The 14,814-nt window shown below is 51.3% G+C and overlaps 1 protein-coding gene across 3 annotated transcripts in view; it reads right to left on the reverse strand.

Moving 5' to 3' along the window:
- The window catches only part of PRDM16 (PR/SET domain 16), a 202,571-nt gene extending 188,222 nt beyond the window's left edge, over positions 1–14,349 (reverse strand). For all 3 annotated transcript variants that reach the window (XM_019622445.3, XM_085242433.1, XM_085242432.1), the window contains exon 1: positions 14,225–14,349. In XM_019622445.3, coding sequence (XP_019477990.2) covers positions 14,225–14,261 — 37 coding nt within the window. In that variant the 5' untranslated portion in view covers positions 14,262–14,349. The remainder of the gene's footprint in view (positions 1–14,224) is intronic.
- Between the last annotated feature and the right edge of the window lie 465 nt (positions 14,350–14,814).

A 14,814-nucleotide genomic window follows, 5' to 3' on the forward strand; every position in this document is an offset into this window, starting at 1 on the left:
TCAAATCATTTTAGGAAATAATAAATAAAGAATTCAGCAGGGGAAACAAAAGAAAGCTGCGTTTATTCCGACATAAAACAAACCATTCCTTCAGAGAGCGTGGTGAGAAAGAAGCCACAGCGTTCCTGGATCACAGCTCGGAACCACGCGGACAATAACAGCAATTCTGCCTCGGTGTAAGAAAGCAACGTGGCACCTACAGAGCATTCCACCAGCACCAGGTCACACCAACTGCAAACCTCCACCACTTTCACAGTAAAACAGACGTAGGTGGCACGAGTGGAAGTGTTTCGCTTTTCACAAGTCCCAGGAAAAGAGAATTTGCCTATTTCTCCCCGGTTGTCACTTCTGTGCTGTTTAGTTCTTAGCAATCTGCCCACAGTCCCACACCCCGGGCTGATTGCCCTTAACGAAAAACCATAGAAAGTTTGCACAACTTTTTCATTATCCGAGGCTGCAGGTAAGTAGCTGCACAGCCCTGTGCTTAGTGGAAGGAAGTATTGAAAATCTCCTTTGCTATTCCTTGTTTCACGGTTTATAACGTGATACTTATAAATACTTTGGTAGTAGATTAAGCTCCAGAGCAATGAAAACATTTAAAAAAGAGCACAAAGCCTGCAAGTGTCCAAATGAGGGACCAGAAACTCTGCTTTAAGCTCCAGGAGGGGGTTTATGAGATGTAGTGCCATGTGCCATACAATACAAGATAAACATCTGTTGTTATTTCAGTAAACTTAAATCAGATGTTAAGCTCTTTCTGCTGGCGGATAGTGGCACAAAGAAGGAGCTTTCTTCTTACCGAGGTGGCTGCATCCTGTGCTGGGAGAAGATTCTGGAGAGGACCAAATCGTGTGCTGATGGAGCAGGAGGTGGGAGGACATCAAGGCTGCACTCTGGAATTTCTGCCCAGAAAGACCTTGGCTGCAAGCACCGAGGATGGGTGCACTTGCATACTGGAGAGCACATCCCAGACTGGATGACTGCAATGGAATTACCTCTGTCCCCTCGCCTATCTCAGCATACAAGAAAAAACAAGGAAGTCTTTGGTTATCCACATGGCCTTGGGGGCAAATGGGCACGCAGTGGGACCAGCTAGCGGGTATGCACCCACACAGAGGGAAAAGCACAGCTTTTAGAATCACAGAATCACAAAGATTCTAAGATCACCAAGTCCAACCATCAACCCAACCCCACCGTGCCCACCAACCACATCCCTCAGTGCCACGTCTCCATGCTGAACACCTCCAGGCACAGTGACTGCCATTCTCTGGGCACTCCGTGCCAATCCCTCTCCATCACGCTCACCCCACGCTGGCTGGCCGTCAGTAACATGCTTTCATTAAACACCATCAAATAGGTCAGATTTATACGCAGTATTCCATTATAAATTGTAAAGAATCAGTCTTAATTGCCAACTTTGACAGCTGTCTACTTTCCTCATTACACACTGTAAGCTGTAAGGTACAGCTAAGTTAATATTCCAAGCTGTTTCTGTTTTCAGCATATTAAAAGGGATCTTATATCCCCAGCACCAGACAGCATATGGAGCTCAGTGCTCTGAGCCCTGGGGTAAAACTTCCCAGGGTTGTGCTGGACTGCTGGAGATGTTGTAAAAAGGATTTTGCAAGGTATGGTTCCAGGAGCCGGGTTGCTCGTGTTCCTCTGCACAGTGGTTACTGGCAGTGCAAATGAACCATGGACCAAACGCAGAACTCCGGATAAAGTTAACAGCACTCTGCCTTTGTGTCCCATTCCAGATGTATTTCTGTTCAGCTTTTAATTCGGAAATTTTGTGGAATAAAGCGATTTAACAATGCGCTTTTAATGACCCTATATATATATCTATAAATATATATATATATATCTTTTGTCTCATTTTTATTTACCTTAGCAGCACGCTAAAACACAACCAACATACTCCAGTTCTTTACATTATATTTTAATTTGTGTTTTTATATCGGAAAGACAAAGACACTACTCAGCACAAACACGCACCTACTGAACTGCATTTCCCAAGGTGCAGAATTTAACACCCACAGCACTGAGTCTCCCATCACCATCGCTGCTCCCTGCCCAGCACAGCCCTGCAGCCAACAGAAAACAACGCCTGTAAACCCATGAAACAGCACCCGAGGCAGCGTGGCTGTGAGAGGAGCTGAGGGCAGACAGATGTGCCCAACAATTCATTAATTTTAGGAATTTTGTTTGAGGGATTTGTGTTTTGTTATAACAGTCATATATTCAACACAGACAATGTAAGAGGAAAGAATAAAACTTCTGATATGAAGGCTGAAGGCCGCCTTTAGCACAGTGTGCTGTGCATTCAACTTTGTCTGTTTCCCTACATACTTCCCTACGGATTTTCATGGAATCATAGAACAGCTTGGTGAGAAGGGATGTTAAAGATCATAGAGCCATAGAATGATTGGGTTGGAAGGGACCTTAAAGACCATCTGGCCATAGAATAATCGGGTTGGAAGGGTTCTTAAAGATCACAGAGCCATAGAAAGGTTGGGTTGGAAGGGTTCTTAATGATCACGGAACCAAAGAATGATAGAATGGTTTGGGTTAGAAGGGATCTTAAAGATCACAGAACCACAGAAGAGTTGGGTTGGAAGGGACTTTGAAGATCACAGAACGTTGGGTTGGAAGAGTCCTTAAAGATTATAGAATTATAGAATGGTCGGGTTGGAAGGGACCTTAAAGAACACAGAACCACAGAATGGTGAGGTTGGAAGGGCTGTTCCAGTGCCTGCCCCAGCAGCAAGGGAGGCCGCAGGGCCACAGAGCCGCACGCAGAGTGCCCTTGGAGCTGGCTCTGCTCAGGGCTCCACCAGACTGGGGCTCTCTCCCCATCTGTCACAGCCCAGCCATCCGCAGCTCTAATCCCGTGCAACATTTATGGAGCATTCCTTCCTCCTCTGCTGAGCAAGTGCAAATACTGCTTGGCACAGCAGAGCTGCCCGCAAGGAAGGAGCTCCTTGGAGCACTTGCAGCAGAACTCCAACTAACCATAACATCGCACATCTGAATAATACTGTGAAAAATATATAAAATACGTTACAGCATTAGAAGTTTAAACATCTTAAATCTTGAGCACGCTATTTACTGGGCTGGGGAGGTGACAGAAACAACATTCAGAAGTGGGACGAGGAGAGAAAAGAGAGCGGAGCGCGTGGGGCAGCCCTGGGGAGCTCCAGGAGGAAACAGCACCCAGCAGAATGCAAGGACATCCAGCAGGAAGGGAGGGAGCACGAGGGCAAGGAGCAGGGAAAGGTTAGTGGCAAAGGGAAAGAACATCCCAAATAGAGCTGGGTCCTCCTGCTGTGCCGCAGCCTCACTGCCCTGCTCCGTTCCCAGCACTGATTGCTGGGGGTTCTGCAGACAGAGCAGTGCAGCACTTGCTCCAGCGTTGGCCAAAATTCAAGATAAATTCAGTGTTTGAGCTTGAATCCAAAAAAACGTTCTGTCAATTTTCAAGTCGGAACTTTGCTAAAATATCAGATTGCTTTGAGCTTCTTTCCACATGCATTACTGCTGATTTATTGCTCTCGGGCTCTGCAGTCCATTTCAGCAAACAGAATATTTAAACAGTCACTGCGAGAAATATTAAAACAAGCAATGGAGAGTGTTGCAAGACGGTCAGCCCAAACCTCAGTGAGTTATCTGGGGGCTGGGGCCGCAGGGAAGGCGGCTTCTTGGTTTTATTGGGGTGCTTGATGCTATTACTCTACGTACGTTTCCACATGCAAACTTTTAACAAATCAAGGAGAAGTTGGCTTGTTTGCTCCTTGGGGCTGCCAAGTGATGGAGGCCCTACAAATCCACGTCCTGCTGCCCATCTCCACCCCACGCAGTGACGCAGTGGGGGCAGAGCTGTGCACGGAGCCCTCGGATGGCTCCAACCAATCTGAGCAAATTCAATTTTCATCTGTAACCGTGAACTTTTCGAGCTTCTGTAGCTTCGAGTCAGCTCATTAACATTACTTAGGCATCGTTTTTATAGCTGAATTATACTATGTTTATACTGTGGAATTCCATTACTTAATTGCTGCACTACTGGAAATTTCAGTGGGGTTCTCGCTTTTCGCATAAATCTTGAGAATAAACATGTTTCTGTATTTCTCTTAATTAAGTGCATATTTCATAAAAATAGCCAACGCAGACAAATTAAGCAGAGCATCATTTGTTTAATCAACGGGGAAACTCGTGCCGCATGTAAATGGAGAAAATCCACGAGCTTTGGTGTTTGCTCCCGTAACCAACAGAGACTAGGGCTCCTCTGGATCTCCCAATCCTGCAGAGAGCTGCAGGCAGCTCCCATGGTGGGGTTTGTCCTGAAGGGAGGGCAGCACCCAGGAAGGAGCTGCATGCAGCAGCCCCTCACCCAGCAGTGCTTTGGGTCCCACTGGTGCTGCTCCTCTGGGTGCTGCGAGGCTTGGATCTCTCAAAGCTTTTATCCATTTGTTTCCTTGCAGTGGTAAGGGCTTCTCGTTCTTTTTTTCGGTCTTTTTCCCCTTTTCCTGAAGGAGGCAGATCAGTGTGCAGCAGCAGGGATGACATTATAGCATTTTCCCCCTCCCAGTGTGGGAGCAGCACACAGAAGAGACATTCTTGCAACGATGGGGAGAAACAAGATGTGAAAGCGGGCAATAACAGGAATAAACGCCTTCACTTCAGGTCAGGGAATATTTTTTCTTTTAAGTTCAATTTGCTTCCCCTTCTGCACAGCTTTTGTGACTGTTTTGAAGTTTAGGAAGAGATAAAGTAATGTCTGAATTTAACAAATTCACTGCAGGCTCCCATCTGCCTTCTGCTGGGGCATCGAATGGGCGCAGCAGCCGCCCTACAGCCCTGCAGCAGAGGAAGGTCTCTGCCTGCCAGGGCTGCACCTGTAGGGCTGTAGAACAGCAGAGCTGTGCTCCTGAGGGTTTCATTCTGGCTCCGTGTCACCAGGCTGCACAACAGCAGTGTCAGCTCCGACTCCAGAGCATCACCCCAGCACATCACATTTCTCACTTAAGTAGGACTGAATTCTTATTTCCCTGCTTTTCTCTGCGAAAGATACCAGCAAACAAGCAAAGTTCCAGAACTGGAGTGCATTTTCAGGCAAAGAAATGAAAGCGTGTGGCCCCAAACGGCTGCAATTGAAGAAAACCTCTGTGCAGAGAGGGCAGGAAACACCCAGAGCCCAGCGCATGCAATTCAGAGTTCCTCCAAAACCTTTCAGTGTTTGGGGGGGGGGGACGGGACACGTAATCCGTTTTGATAACTCTTGCCATTAAGCAATGATAAATAATTAAATCTCTTTAACTGTTTCATTAACCAAAGGCAGATCGAGAGCCCTCCGTAGATAGAGAGCAGATCAAAAAGGCTGAGGCAGGCTGTAAATTCCCCCGATGCTTTATGACACCATTTGTATTCTGTCACTCACTAGCTTTATGTATAGTCCAAGCTGTGAACTGAATACCCCATTCAGAAAGCCACTCACTCTGCATGTTATTGCAATTTAATATTTTCACACACAGGCACATCATTATCTTGGAACCTGACACTGCAAGGAGAATTCCATAATTTTTCAAGAAGGCTTTTTTCTCTCTTTCTTTTTTTCTTTCTTTCTTTTTTTTTTCCCCCTTTCTGTTGTTCCAATGTGAGCACTGAGGCACGAGATTGATCTAATTGAGCCCTGTTCCAATATTTTGTCTCTAGATACGTAGACCAGTGGGGAGATGTAGATGTTTGTCCGTGTTTTCATGGGTTCTTCTCATTTCACACATGTCTGGATGCAGTTTCATTGAAAGGACTCAAAGGGAAGATGAAGGGTCAGTCATTGCTCATAAGCAAACCACCCCTTGCACACTTACAGGCTGAGATACATACATATGTGTGTGTAGGTGTGTATCTGTGTATGTGCACGTATTGATGGTGAAGTCCTCACTCCCTCACTCTCCAGTCTCTGCCACGTGGCCATGGGATGCACTGATCCCCCTCAGCCGGCGCTTTGCAGGGCAGCAAGCAGCATTCCTCAAAGCTGGGCCAGAAAAACGGGGCACATTAATTGCTCTCCAAATCGCAGGGCAAAACGTTATCAATATTTTAAGAGCCAGGTCACATCAGGAGAAGGACTTTAGAAGCAGAGACAAAGGCACAGCTGGTGCGACCCACGTGAGCAGCTCTATCACACGCAGACCCCTCGGCAGCTAATCATTAACACAACTCAGATCTAACACAAATCTTTATGTGCAGGCAGCATTGATGTCCCAAGGAGCGCGGTGCCTCCAGGGCCTGCTCCAAAGTCCGGCGCAGCCGAGGACAGACTGCTGTGCACTGCAGCACTGCTGCCACCAGGGCTGCCCTCGGAGAAGGGCCACGTGCAGGGCTCGAGGCAAAGCATCACTGCAGGACCCCTTCATCCCAAGTGGGTGAGACAGAGCCTGGAGCTGCCCCAGGACACAGGGACTCAAATAGGCTTCCCAGCCCTAGCAGGACCCGAAATCTCATTTCTCCCACCCAGACAACACAAGAGGCACAAAGAAATGAGCCCAGCAGTGGGATGTTTCCCTGGTTAACTCCCCAGGCCCATCTCACCAGCAGGGCAGCAGCACTTGGAAGCACTCACTGCCCTTTGGGTAGGAACAGGTCCATCACACCCATCCAGGAGCAGCAGGAGCTCCCCAGGCCCCGAGGTCACAGCGCACGCTCAGCTCACCTCCAGCACCATTCAGCTGCATGGAGACCTCACTCCCTAACAGCTGCAACCAAACACAGCACGAAGGGCAGAACTCCATTCCCAACTTTATCAGGCTAAGCACTCGAGGAGCTCTCCAGCTCTAAGAACTCCCCAAGTGACCCCGCTCTGGTTTCCATTCATTCTCTATGGGATACATGAACAGAAGTGTTCTGGGCTTGTCAGAGCTATCCGTGAGGCATCAGCTGCCTTTTAAATGCGACCACTGTGCCACGTGGAGATTTAGATTTATTTTATTTCTATGTGATAATTCTGAAATAAAATATATGATGGCTTGCTCGTTGTGCGTGTTCCCTATTTCGCATTTATGTAATAAAATACAAAATGAAACCAGTCCTTTTCTATAAACAGAAAAAAATAGTGCAGCAATTTTATACTACATGAACTTCAAGCACAGCCATTTAAAAATTCATTTACATGATTGAGCCCAAAAGGTCCATTCACTGTGAAATAAAACCCACAAAATGCTGTTTTGAAAGGACAGCAAACACCAAGCTGATGGGAACTAAACTTCATGGGCATCGGAGATGGAATCAAGGATTTTTAGCAAAATCTGGGTTGGTTTTTTGAGTTGTGTGCTTTTTTTTTTTCCTCCTGCAATGCCAATAAAACGTATCTGGGGATCGCTCGGACCGAAACACCGCTGCTATAAAGTTAAAGATACGGGAAAGAAAATTAACTACTGTTTATGGCAGTGGTGGAAGGCAAAGAGCAAACGGAACGCGCCGAGGGGACGGGATCTGCTGGGCAGCACAGCCCTGCCCTGCTGGGTGGCTCCAGGAAGGGCTCTGTGCCTTCGGGGCACGGCACTGCGTGACACCCACTGAGGTTCTGGAATTGATCGTTCCATACGTGAAGAAATAAACAGAGCGCATTTCTGCACTGGAATATTGAGCTGCAGATGCTAAAGGTGGATGTCCTGAAACGAGCCGTGCACCAGTGCTTGCGTATCTGATGCACAGCCTTGTGGAATCTCCTGGGTGGCATCCTCAGCTGGCGACAATGGGCTCAGCTGATGGTGAATCTGAATGACACGAGCTGCCCTGTCCAGCTGGGGGTCCCACAGCCCCCAGCCACAGCCCAAGGCACTCTGCTCCCTCCAGCCCTCAAAAGACCACAGCAGCACTCAGAACCACTCCAAGAAGTGACTCACGGGGCAGCAACAAGGATGAGACAGCAGAAGGGGAGCTGTATTGAAAATGGGTCTGACTCCACCACGTCTCCATCTATACTGCTAGGAAGAATCGTCCCTCACACTGGTGTTGTACATCCAGTACATCCAAGAAAAGAAATAAACAGGTTTCTATGGGCACTGAGAGCCCATCTGAGAGCCCGGAGCTTCAGCAGCCAGCTGTGGGCTTTGTGTGGTGGAAGTGACCGATGAGCCTCACGACCAAACCCACACATGACAATGCACAACCACCCTAAGATAAGATTTTTTTTAACTAAAAACCATCAGGGCGCGTTTAAAAAATTATTACAAATTATTTTAACAGTGTATTTGCAGAGGGTTATAAAAACAGCTATAATATTTTTGTCTTGGATTCTAGAATTACCAGTGTGACAGCTAATGCCGTAATGATTTGTTTCAAATGCCAGTGTTTAAGCTGTATAAAGCTGATTTTATACATTTTTCCAGTAGGCCGCATTGTAGTTAATGAAATTAAACACACCAATCGCATTTGTCCCCGGGGGATGAGGAACTGAACACGCCACCGGTTTATTTTTTTATTAAAATAAATTGCAGCCAGCAAGATGGACTAATTGCGTGCAGAATTGAAAAAGAAACATTCCATTGATATAATTAAGCCAATTTTCACGGACAAAAATAGTTATAGTGGATATAAAATAAGCAGAGCATTCACTGCAGTTTGACTTCTCCCCACCCTCTATATTCGGTACAGAACATTCACTATTACACAAATACCTTTCCCAAAAGGCTGTCGGCGTTATCTGGCACTGACGGCTAAATTGGCCCCAAGTGCTGACGTGGGGATCTTGTGCCCATGGTGGAAGAGTTGGCAGAGCCAAAGCCAACAGAGCAGTGAGACCCCCAGCTCGGAGCAGAGCACCTCGAAGACGTGAAGGCCAGCGAGGTTAAATGAACCCCAGCCAACTCATCCGGGTGCCACTCTGCACCCTCCCAACACACCCAACATGTGGGTAGTTGCAGCAGATGAGGAATTTCCACGCCAGCCCAATGGAGGCCAAGCTGGGCGGCCATGGAAGCATCACTCTGTGCTGTGCTGGATGCAGCTCAGCCTTCCTTCAGCTGGAAAAGGAGAACACAGAAGAGAAACGCAGCCCCCCAAAGTGTGAAGCACAGCCCAGTGCAGGAAAACATCTTCCCAATTCCTAACTAACTAACTAACTAACTGAAATCCAGCAGCTCACTCGGGGCACAGGCGCCCAGAGGAACAACGTGCGTTCAGGGGATGAAAGCTACAATTTGGTTTTTATTAGCAAAGAGAATCACATCATTCACTGAGCAATGAGAAGGAAAAAACTCCTCGGGATGGGGACACTCTGTTACAGATTTGGACGCAGCGCAACGCACAACCGACTGCAATAAAAATAAAAATAAACGGCCCAGGAGTAGGCAGCGCTGATGCATGAAAATCCATTAAGCAAATAAAAGAAATAATAAGGTCGTAGATCTTTTCCACCACGACATCCCTGACCTGCAATTCCTCCCGAAAAAAAGAAGAAAAAAAAAAAAAAAAAAAAAAAAAAGGGAGCAGATTTAGGATCGGAAAACGCAGCAGTAATTTTGGTGTGGAATGCTGCAGAGTTCTGACATATCAACAGGCTGTTAGCAGAGAGTGGAAACAAATGTGTCCACACGTATCCTTCAGGAGCCCTGATTCCTAGGGGCGTTTGTTGGTGTGCTGGTGAGTTACCCCTGCAGGATTTAAAATGCCATTTGGGAGGCTGGCATGAGAAATGCAGCGCTCCGATCCCTGCAGCCAGCGCTCAGATTTGCACGGGTTTATCATTTAAATAACGGGGCTGAAAGAACGGGGCGTCCTGCAGGACACACAGCACCCAGCCCTGCAGCAAAGGCCTCGGGAACAAAATCACACCGTAATAGGGAATGCAAATTGCACAGGTAGAAGGGCCGAAGCCTGGAGTGTGCAGCTTCTCAGCCCGATGCTCCGGCCAGGAGCAGGCAGCCAGCAGCACGGCCCTCTGAGACCCACCTCATTCAGTCCTGCAAACTTCCCCGGGACTTTGAGCACAGCGCTAAATCGGGCCGAGCTTTTCTTAAACACAGAAGCCTTAATAATCAGAGCTGCAATAACAACAACAACAACACTTGCCACTCATCGGGGCCGTTCCCTGGCAGCAGCTCGGGGCGCCCAGCACAGGCAATGGGCAGGAGGGCATTTCCCAGCGCAGGTGGAGCGGTGCAGGAGCCGCGGCTCAGAGCGGCGGTCACGGAGCGGTTACATCCGACACGGAGCCGGGGTACGATTACAGCGAGCACAGTTACACTGACTGCTGCTCTGTTGTGAAACCCAAGCTCCTGCGTCGCGTTTTGCATAGAAGCGAGTGGAGATTTGGTGCTCTCAGGTGCGCTCCGCTCGCTGCCATTCGGCTCCGGGTGCTCCGCTCCGGCAGCACGCAGCACGGCAACCCCCGGCTCTGCCCTCGGATACGCTCACAGCAGCCTTGCTGCCTGCTTCTTGGTTTTATCCACCTCTGCTGACCAGAAACCCACCTTGCTGCTGCTGATCCAACGCAAAGTCTGAAAATAAAGCAGCCCTGCCTGTCGCTAAACTAAGTTTGTCACACGCAGCTCGCTGCATTGCTGCACATCCCTTGCAGGTTCACCACTGCAGTGCCTGCAGTTTTACCATGTATTGTGAGATCTTTCTTACGGTGCATCAGCTGTGTCTGCACAGACACTCCGTGCACCACGCAGGGTTTGGACACAACGCTGTGGGAACGGCCTTGCAAAGGGAATGCAGTTATTCCCTCTGCACTTTCTTAAATAAATGAAATGTGTGCAGCGGGGGTGGGGAGGGGGCAGGTGGGGGTGAAGCGATAAATTATATTTGTACAATTCGGGTAATTTTTTTTTTTTTCAGACTAAACTGATTTTAAATCCTCGCTAATTTTTGTTGAAGCGCTAATTACATATCACCGTAATTAGCGGATCAACCCCCCCCCCTCACACACACACACACACACACACACTCCTTTCGCTGCCCGGGTTCTCTAATTGCCTAATTGAACAGATCCGGGGCAGGGCGGGCGGCGGGGGCTGCGCGGCGGCGGGTCCGGCCGCACCTGCGCGGGGTTGCGCGGGCGCGGAGATAGCGCCGGGCCGGGCCGTTCGGGATGCGCTGCCCGTGGCATTGCGGCTCCCGGAGCCCATTCCGTGCTCGTGTCCGCCCGGGGATCTGGGCAGAGACGCGGTGAAGGAAGCAGACGCCTCGGAGGTGTAATAATAATCATCATAATAATACGGCTCCAAAATTAAAAGCCCCCAAAAGCTCCGTATATTTTTGTCTTCCGTGTGCGCCGCGCTCTCGGCGCTGCCCGCTGGACGCGGAGTAATCAGCGGGATCGGCCCCGCGCTGCCCCGCAGCCATCGGCCGGGAAGAGACGCGGCGCTCCCGCAGCCCACGGAGCCGCTCCGGCTCTGAAACTCGCGCTGCGACTTCAACTTCGTCCCGTTCCCGACGCTAAAAAACAAACGGGGATGCGGGAACACCGGCCGCCTTTCTCCGGCACGAACATTTATTTTGAACTTAAACCGCAACCACCGCTCACCCGCGTGTGGTCTGCGAGCCCGTTTGTAATTCGCAAAGCCGGCTCGGAGACGTCGAAATGGAACGAATTGGCGGCGTGCGGGGCGGCACCGCGCTCCGATGTTTGCCGCTCGGCCTCGCTCCGCCGTCACCGGCAGCTCCGGGACTGCCCCGCGGACGGAGCCCTGAGCCCGGGGGGTCACAGCGCTGCCGGCGGTACCGCCATCCATCCCGGGCCGGGGGGCGGCGGGGCTCAGCCCGGAGGTGGCCGCCCCGCATCGCACCGCACCGCCGCCCCTCGCCCCGACTTTCCGGCCCTGCCGGCGCACCGCAGCGAGCCGAGGCCGCTCCCGGCCCCGATACCTGCGCCTTCCTCCTCGCGAGTCGGCTCCGAATCGCCGGGAGTTCCCCTCTCACCCCCACCCCGGCTCGCACACGCACATTCAGCCCCTTTCCAAGTCAGGTAATAGAGTCGAAGTCCCAGAGGAGCTTCACATCTGCTTAAAATATTGTCCAATGAAATGAAATTCTACAACGTAGCCGTGGGTTTCCTACAGCCACCGCACGCCGCTCCCCCCCGGGTACATCGCGGTGCGGTGCGGGCACGGAGCGATCGGTACCGACCCGGAGCGACCCGCAGCCCCGCGTCCGTGTTCCAGCAGTTCTGCAAATAAATACTCCTGGGATAGTGAAACCTTAGCTGCGGGCTACTGTTTGGAACCGTGATCCCTCAAAAATCCTCCGCTGAAACCCCATAAACCGTTGGGCCTTGTATTGTATTAAACACCTGATGTTAATCAGAGCTTCCGAGCGGCCCCGTCCCGCAGTGCCCGCCCGAGGCCGGAGCTCCCCGGCGCCCAGAGAGGAGGGCAGGGGGGCAGCGGGCACGCATGGAGCCCGGCCGGCTTCGGGAGAAAAGAACTTCTTAAACGGCAAAAAAAAAAAAATAATAATAACGACGATAATATTCCACTGTATTCAACCTCGCTAGCACAGAGCTCTGAAAATTGCTCCTTAAAACAACGCAACTCGAGCCGATAAGCAACAAGGATTTGGCTTTTCTTTTCTTTCTCTTTTCTTTTTTTTTTTTTCCTCTCTTTTTTTTTTCTTTTTTCTTTCTTTCTTTCTTTTTTTTTTTTTATAGAAAAAGTTATTATTTGAGTGCTTGTTCTTCAAACCACTTTATTGTAAAAATAAAAGGAAATCAAAGCCCGGCGGTTCCGCGGCTGCCTCTTCCCGCACGCGTCGCAGCGCGGATCGCGGGGCGGCCCCGAGAGGAGCTGAGCTCGTTGGGGCGCGGAAAGTGCGCGGCTGCGGAACAACGCACGCGGCTGCGGGAGCGGGGGAAGCTCCGCGGGATGAGACGCGGCCTCGGGACTGCGGGACCGGGGAGTTTCGGAGAGCGGAGCTGCGGGCCGCGAGAGAACTCGGGTACGGAGCGAGCGAGAAGGGGGAAAATAAATAAGAAAAGGAAAAGAAGAAGCGGCCCCGTAACGCTACAGAATCTCGGCCGAGGGCTGTGCTGTGATTTCGGCCACGACGAGAGCGGGGTCGGGCCGCTGCTCCGAGCGCTGCGCCGGGGCCCGACCCGCGGCCGTCAGCGCCGAAAGCCCAAACCGAGCGCGGGGTGCGCGGTCCTCCCGCAGCCCCGGGCCCGCACCTGAGCGGGATTTGCGCTCCATCGGCCGAGCCCGACCCGGCACCGCCAGCTCCCGACGCGTGGAGCGGCGCCGCTATTCCCGCTGCTCCGGGAAGCTCCGGGACCCCCGGACCCCCCAACGCGGAGCCGGAGCGGAACAGAAAGTACGGAATAAGGGCAGGAAAGCACGGGAGGGCGGCCCCGGCCCGGGGGGAGGCACTGAGCGGCCGCGGTGGGGTTTTCTGCCCCGTTCCTCCCCGCCGAAACCGCGCTCTGCTGAAAATCCGGCCTGAAACGACTCGAAAGAAAGAAAAGAGGAAAGAGGGGCCGGGAGAAGACGAAGGAAAAAAAGCCGCGCAAGACTTACGAGCTGCAATTCCACCCCCAAGTAAATTTTAAAAAATTAAAAATTAAAGACACTCCCCCGCTCCCCTCCCCCCCCCCCGCGCCGCTTCGCCCCCGGCCCGGCCCGCAGCGTTGCCCGATGCTCCGGCCCTGCGCGGGGCCGCTCCCGCTACGCGTTCTCTCCCTTCGCCCTCCCGGATAATTGTTTCCGAGGCTGGAAGGGCCGCTTATTATTATTATTATTATTATTTCTCCTTTCCGTTTGTCTGTGCTGTCTCTCTCCCTCCCCCCCCCCCCCATCACCCCCCCACCTCCAGCTCTAAGTCTCTTTGCATCGCGCAGGCAGATGCCAAACGCAGACCTCTAGCGCCCACTATTTCAAAAGCCAGGAATATTATTTCACAAGACTTGGAACGACTCAATAAAAAAAAAAAAAAAAAAAAAAAAAAAAAAAGTTGCTATCCCCTTTCGTCAACTTCGAGCTAACTTTCGCTTTTCTCCCCCGGCCGCCGGCCCCGCGCAGCTCTCCCTGTGCCCGCGGCTCCCACTCCCCGGGCAGCGCGGAGCAGCGCGGGGCCGCCAGGGCTGCGCGCACCCGGGGCGAAGAGCGCGGCTCCCGCCGCCGCCGCGGGCGCGCAGAGGGGCTGTGGGCGCGCAGCCCCCGGCCCGGCTCCGCGCGGCGCTGCCCGAACCCCGCGGCGGCGGTACGCGGAAGAAGGGAGAGGAAGGACCTACTTTTGGGCAGTTTTCTCGCCCTCGCCTTGGATCTCATCGTGTCGGCTTGCGGATTCCTCTCCTCCTCCTTGAGCCCAGAAGCAGCTACACACTATCTTCATCTCCCAAGCATTGTCAGTTTGGACACCTTCGCACATGCGCACAGAGCATTCAATCTGACACCCTCACCAGGGCCAAAAAAACTTTCCAATGTATTCATCATCATCGGGGTGGTTGGTTTTTTTTTCCCCTGTCCTATCCTCTTCTCCAGACCACTTATCTCTGCCCCCTCCTCTCTCCGCGCACCAGCGCAGCCTTCCCCCGATCTGCCCCTTTAAGACAGACGCGCAGCGCTCCGACCCCTCCGCGCAGCGCCCCTCGGAGCGGACAGTGCCCGCGGACCCGGGTGCCATCCCCGAACGAGGTGATTATCGCTGTTATTCCTGCTATTCTTACTATTACTTAATAGCAATGCCGTCGAGAGTTTGTTCACGGGTGTCTCCTCGGAATTCGTACGCGTTTTAAACGCGCTTTTCTTTCTAATCCGAATATATATATATATATAAATATAAAATAACGATTATTTGCAGCAACTTCTCAACGAGTTTGTT

This window comes from Meleagris gallopavo, chromosome 23 (assembly GCF_905368555.1).
Source record: "Meleagris gallopavo chromosome 23, MGAL_WU_HG_1.1, whole genome shotgun sequence".
Lineage (NCBI taxonomy): Eukaryota > Metazoa > Chordata > Aves > Galliformes > Phasianidae > Meleagris > Meleagris gallopavo.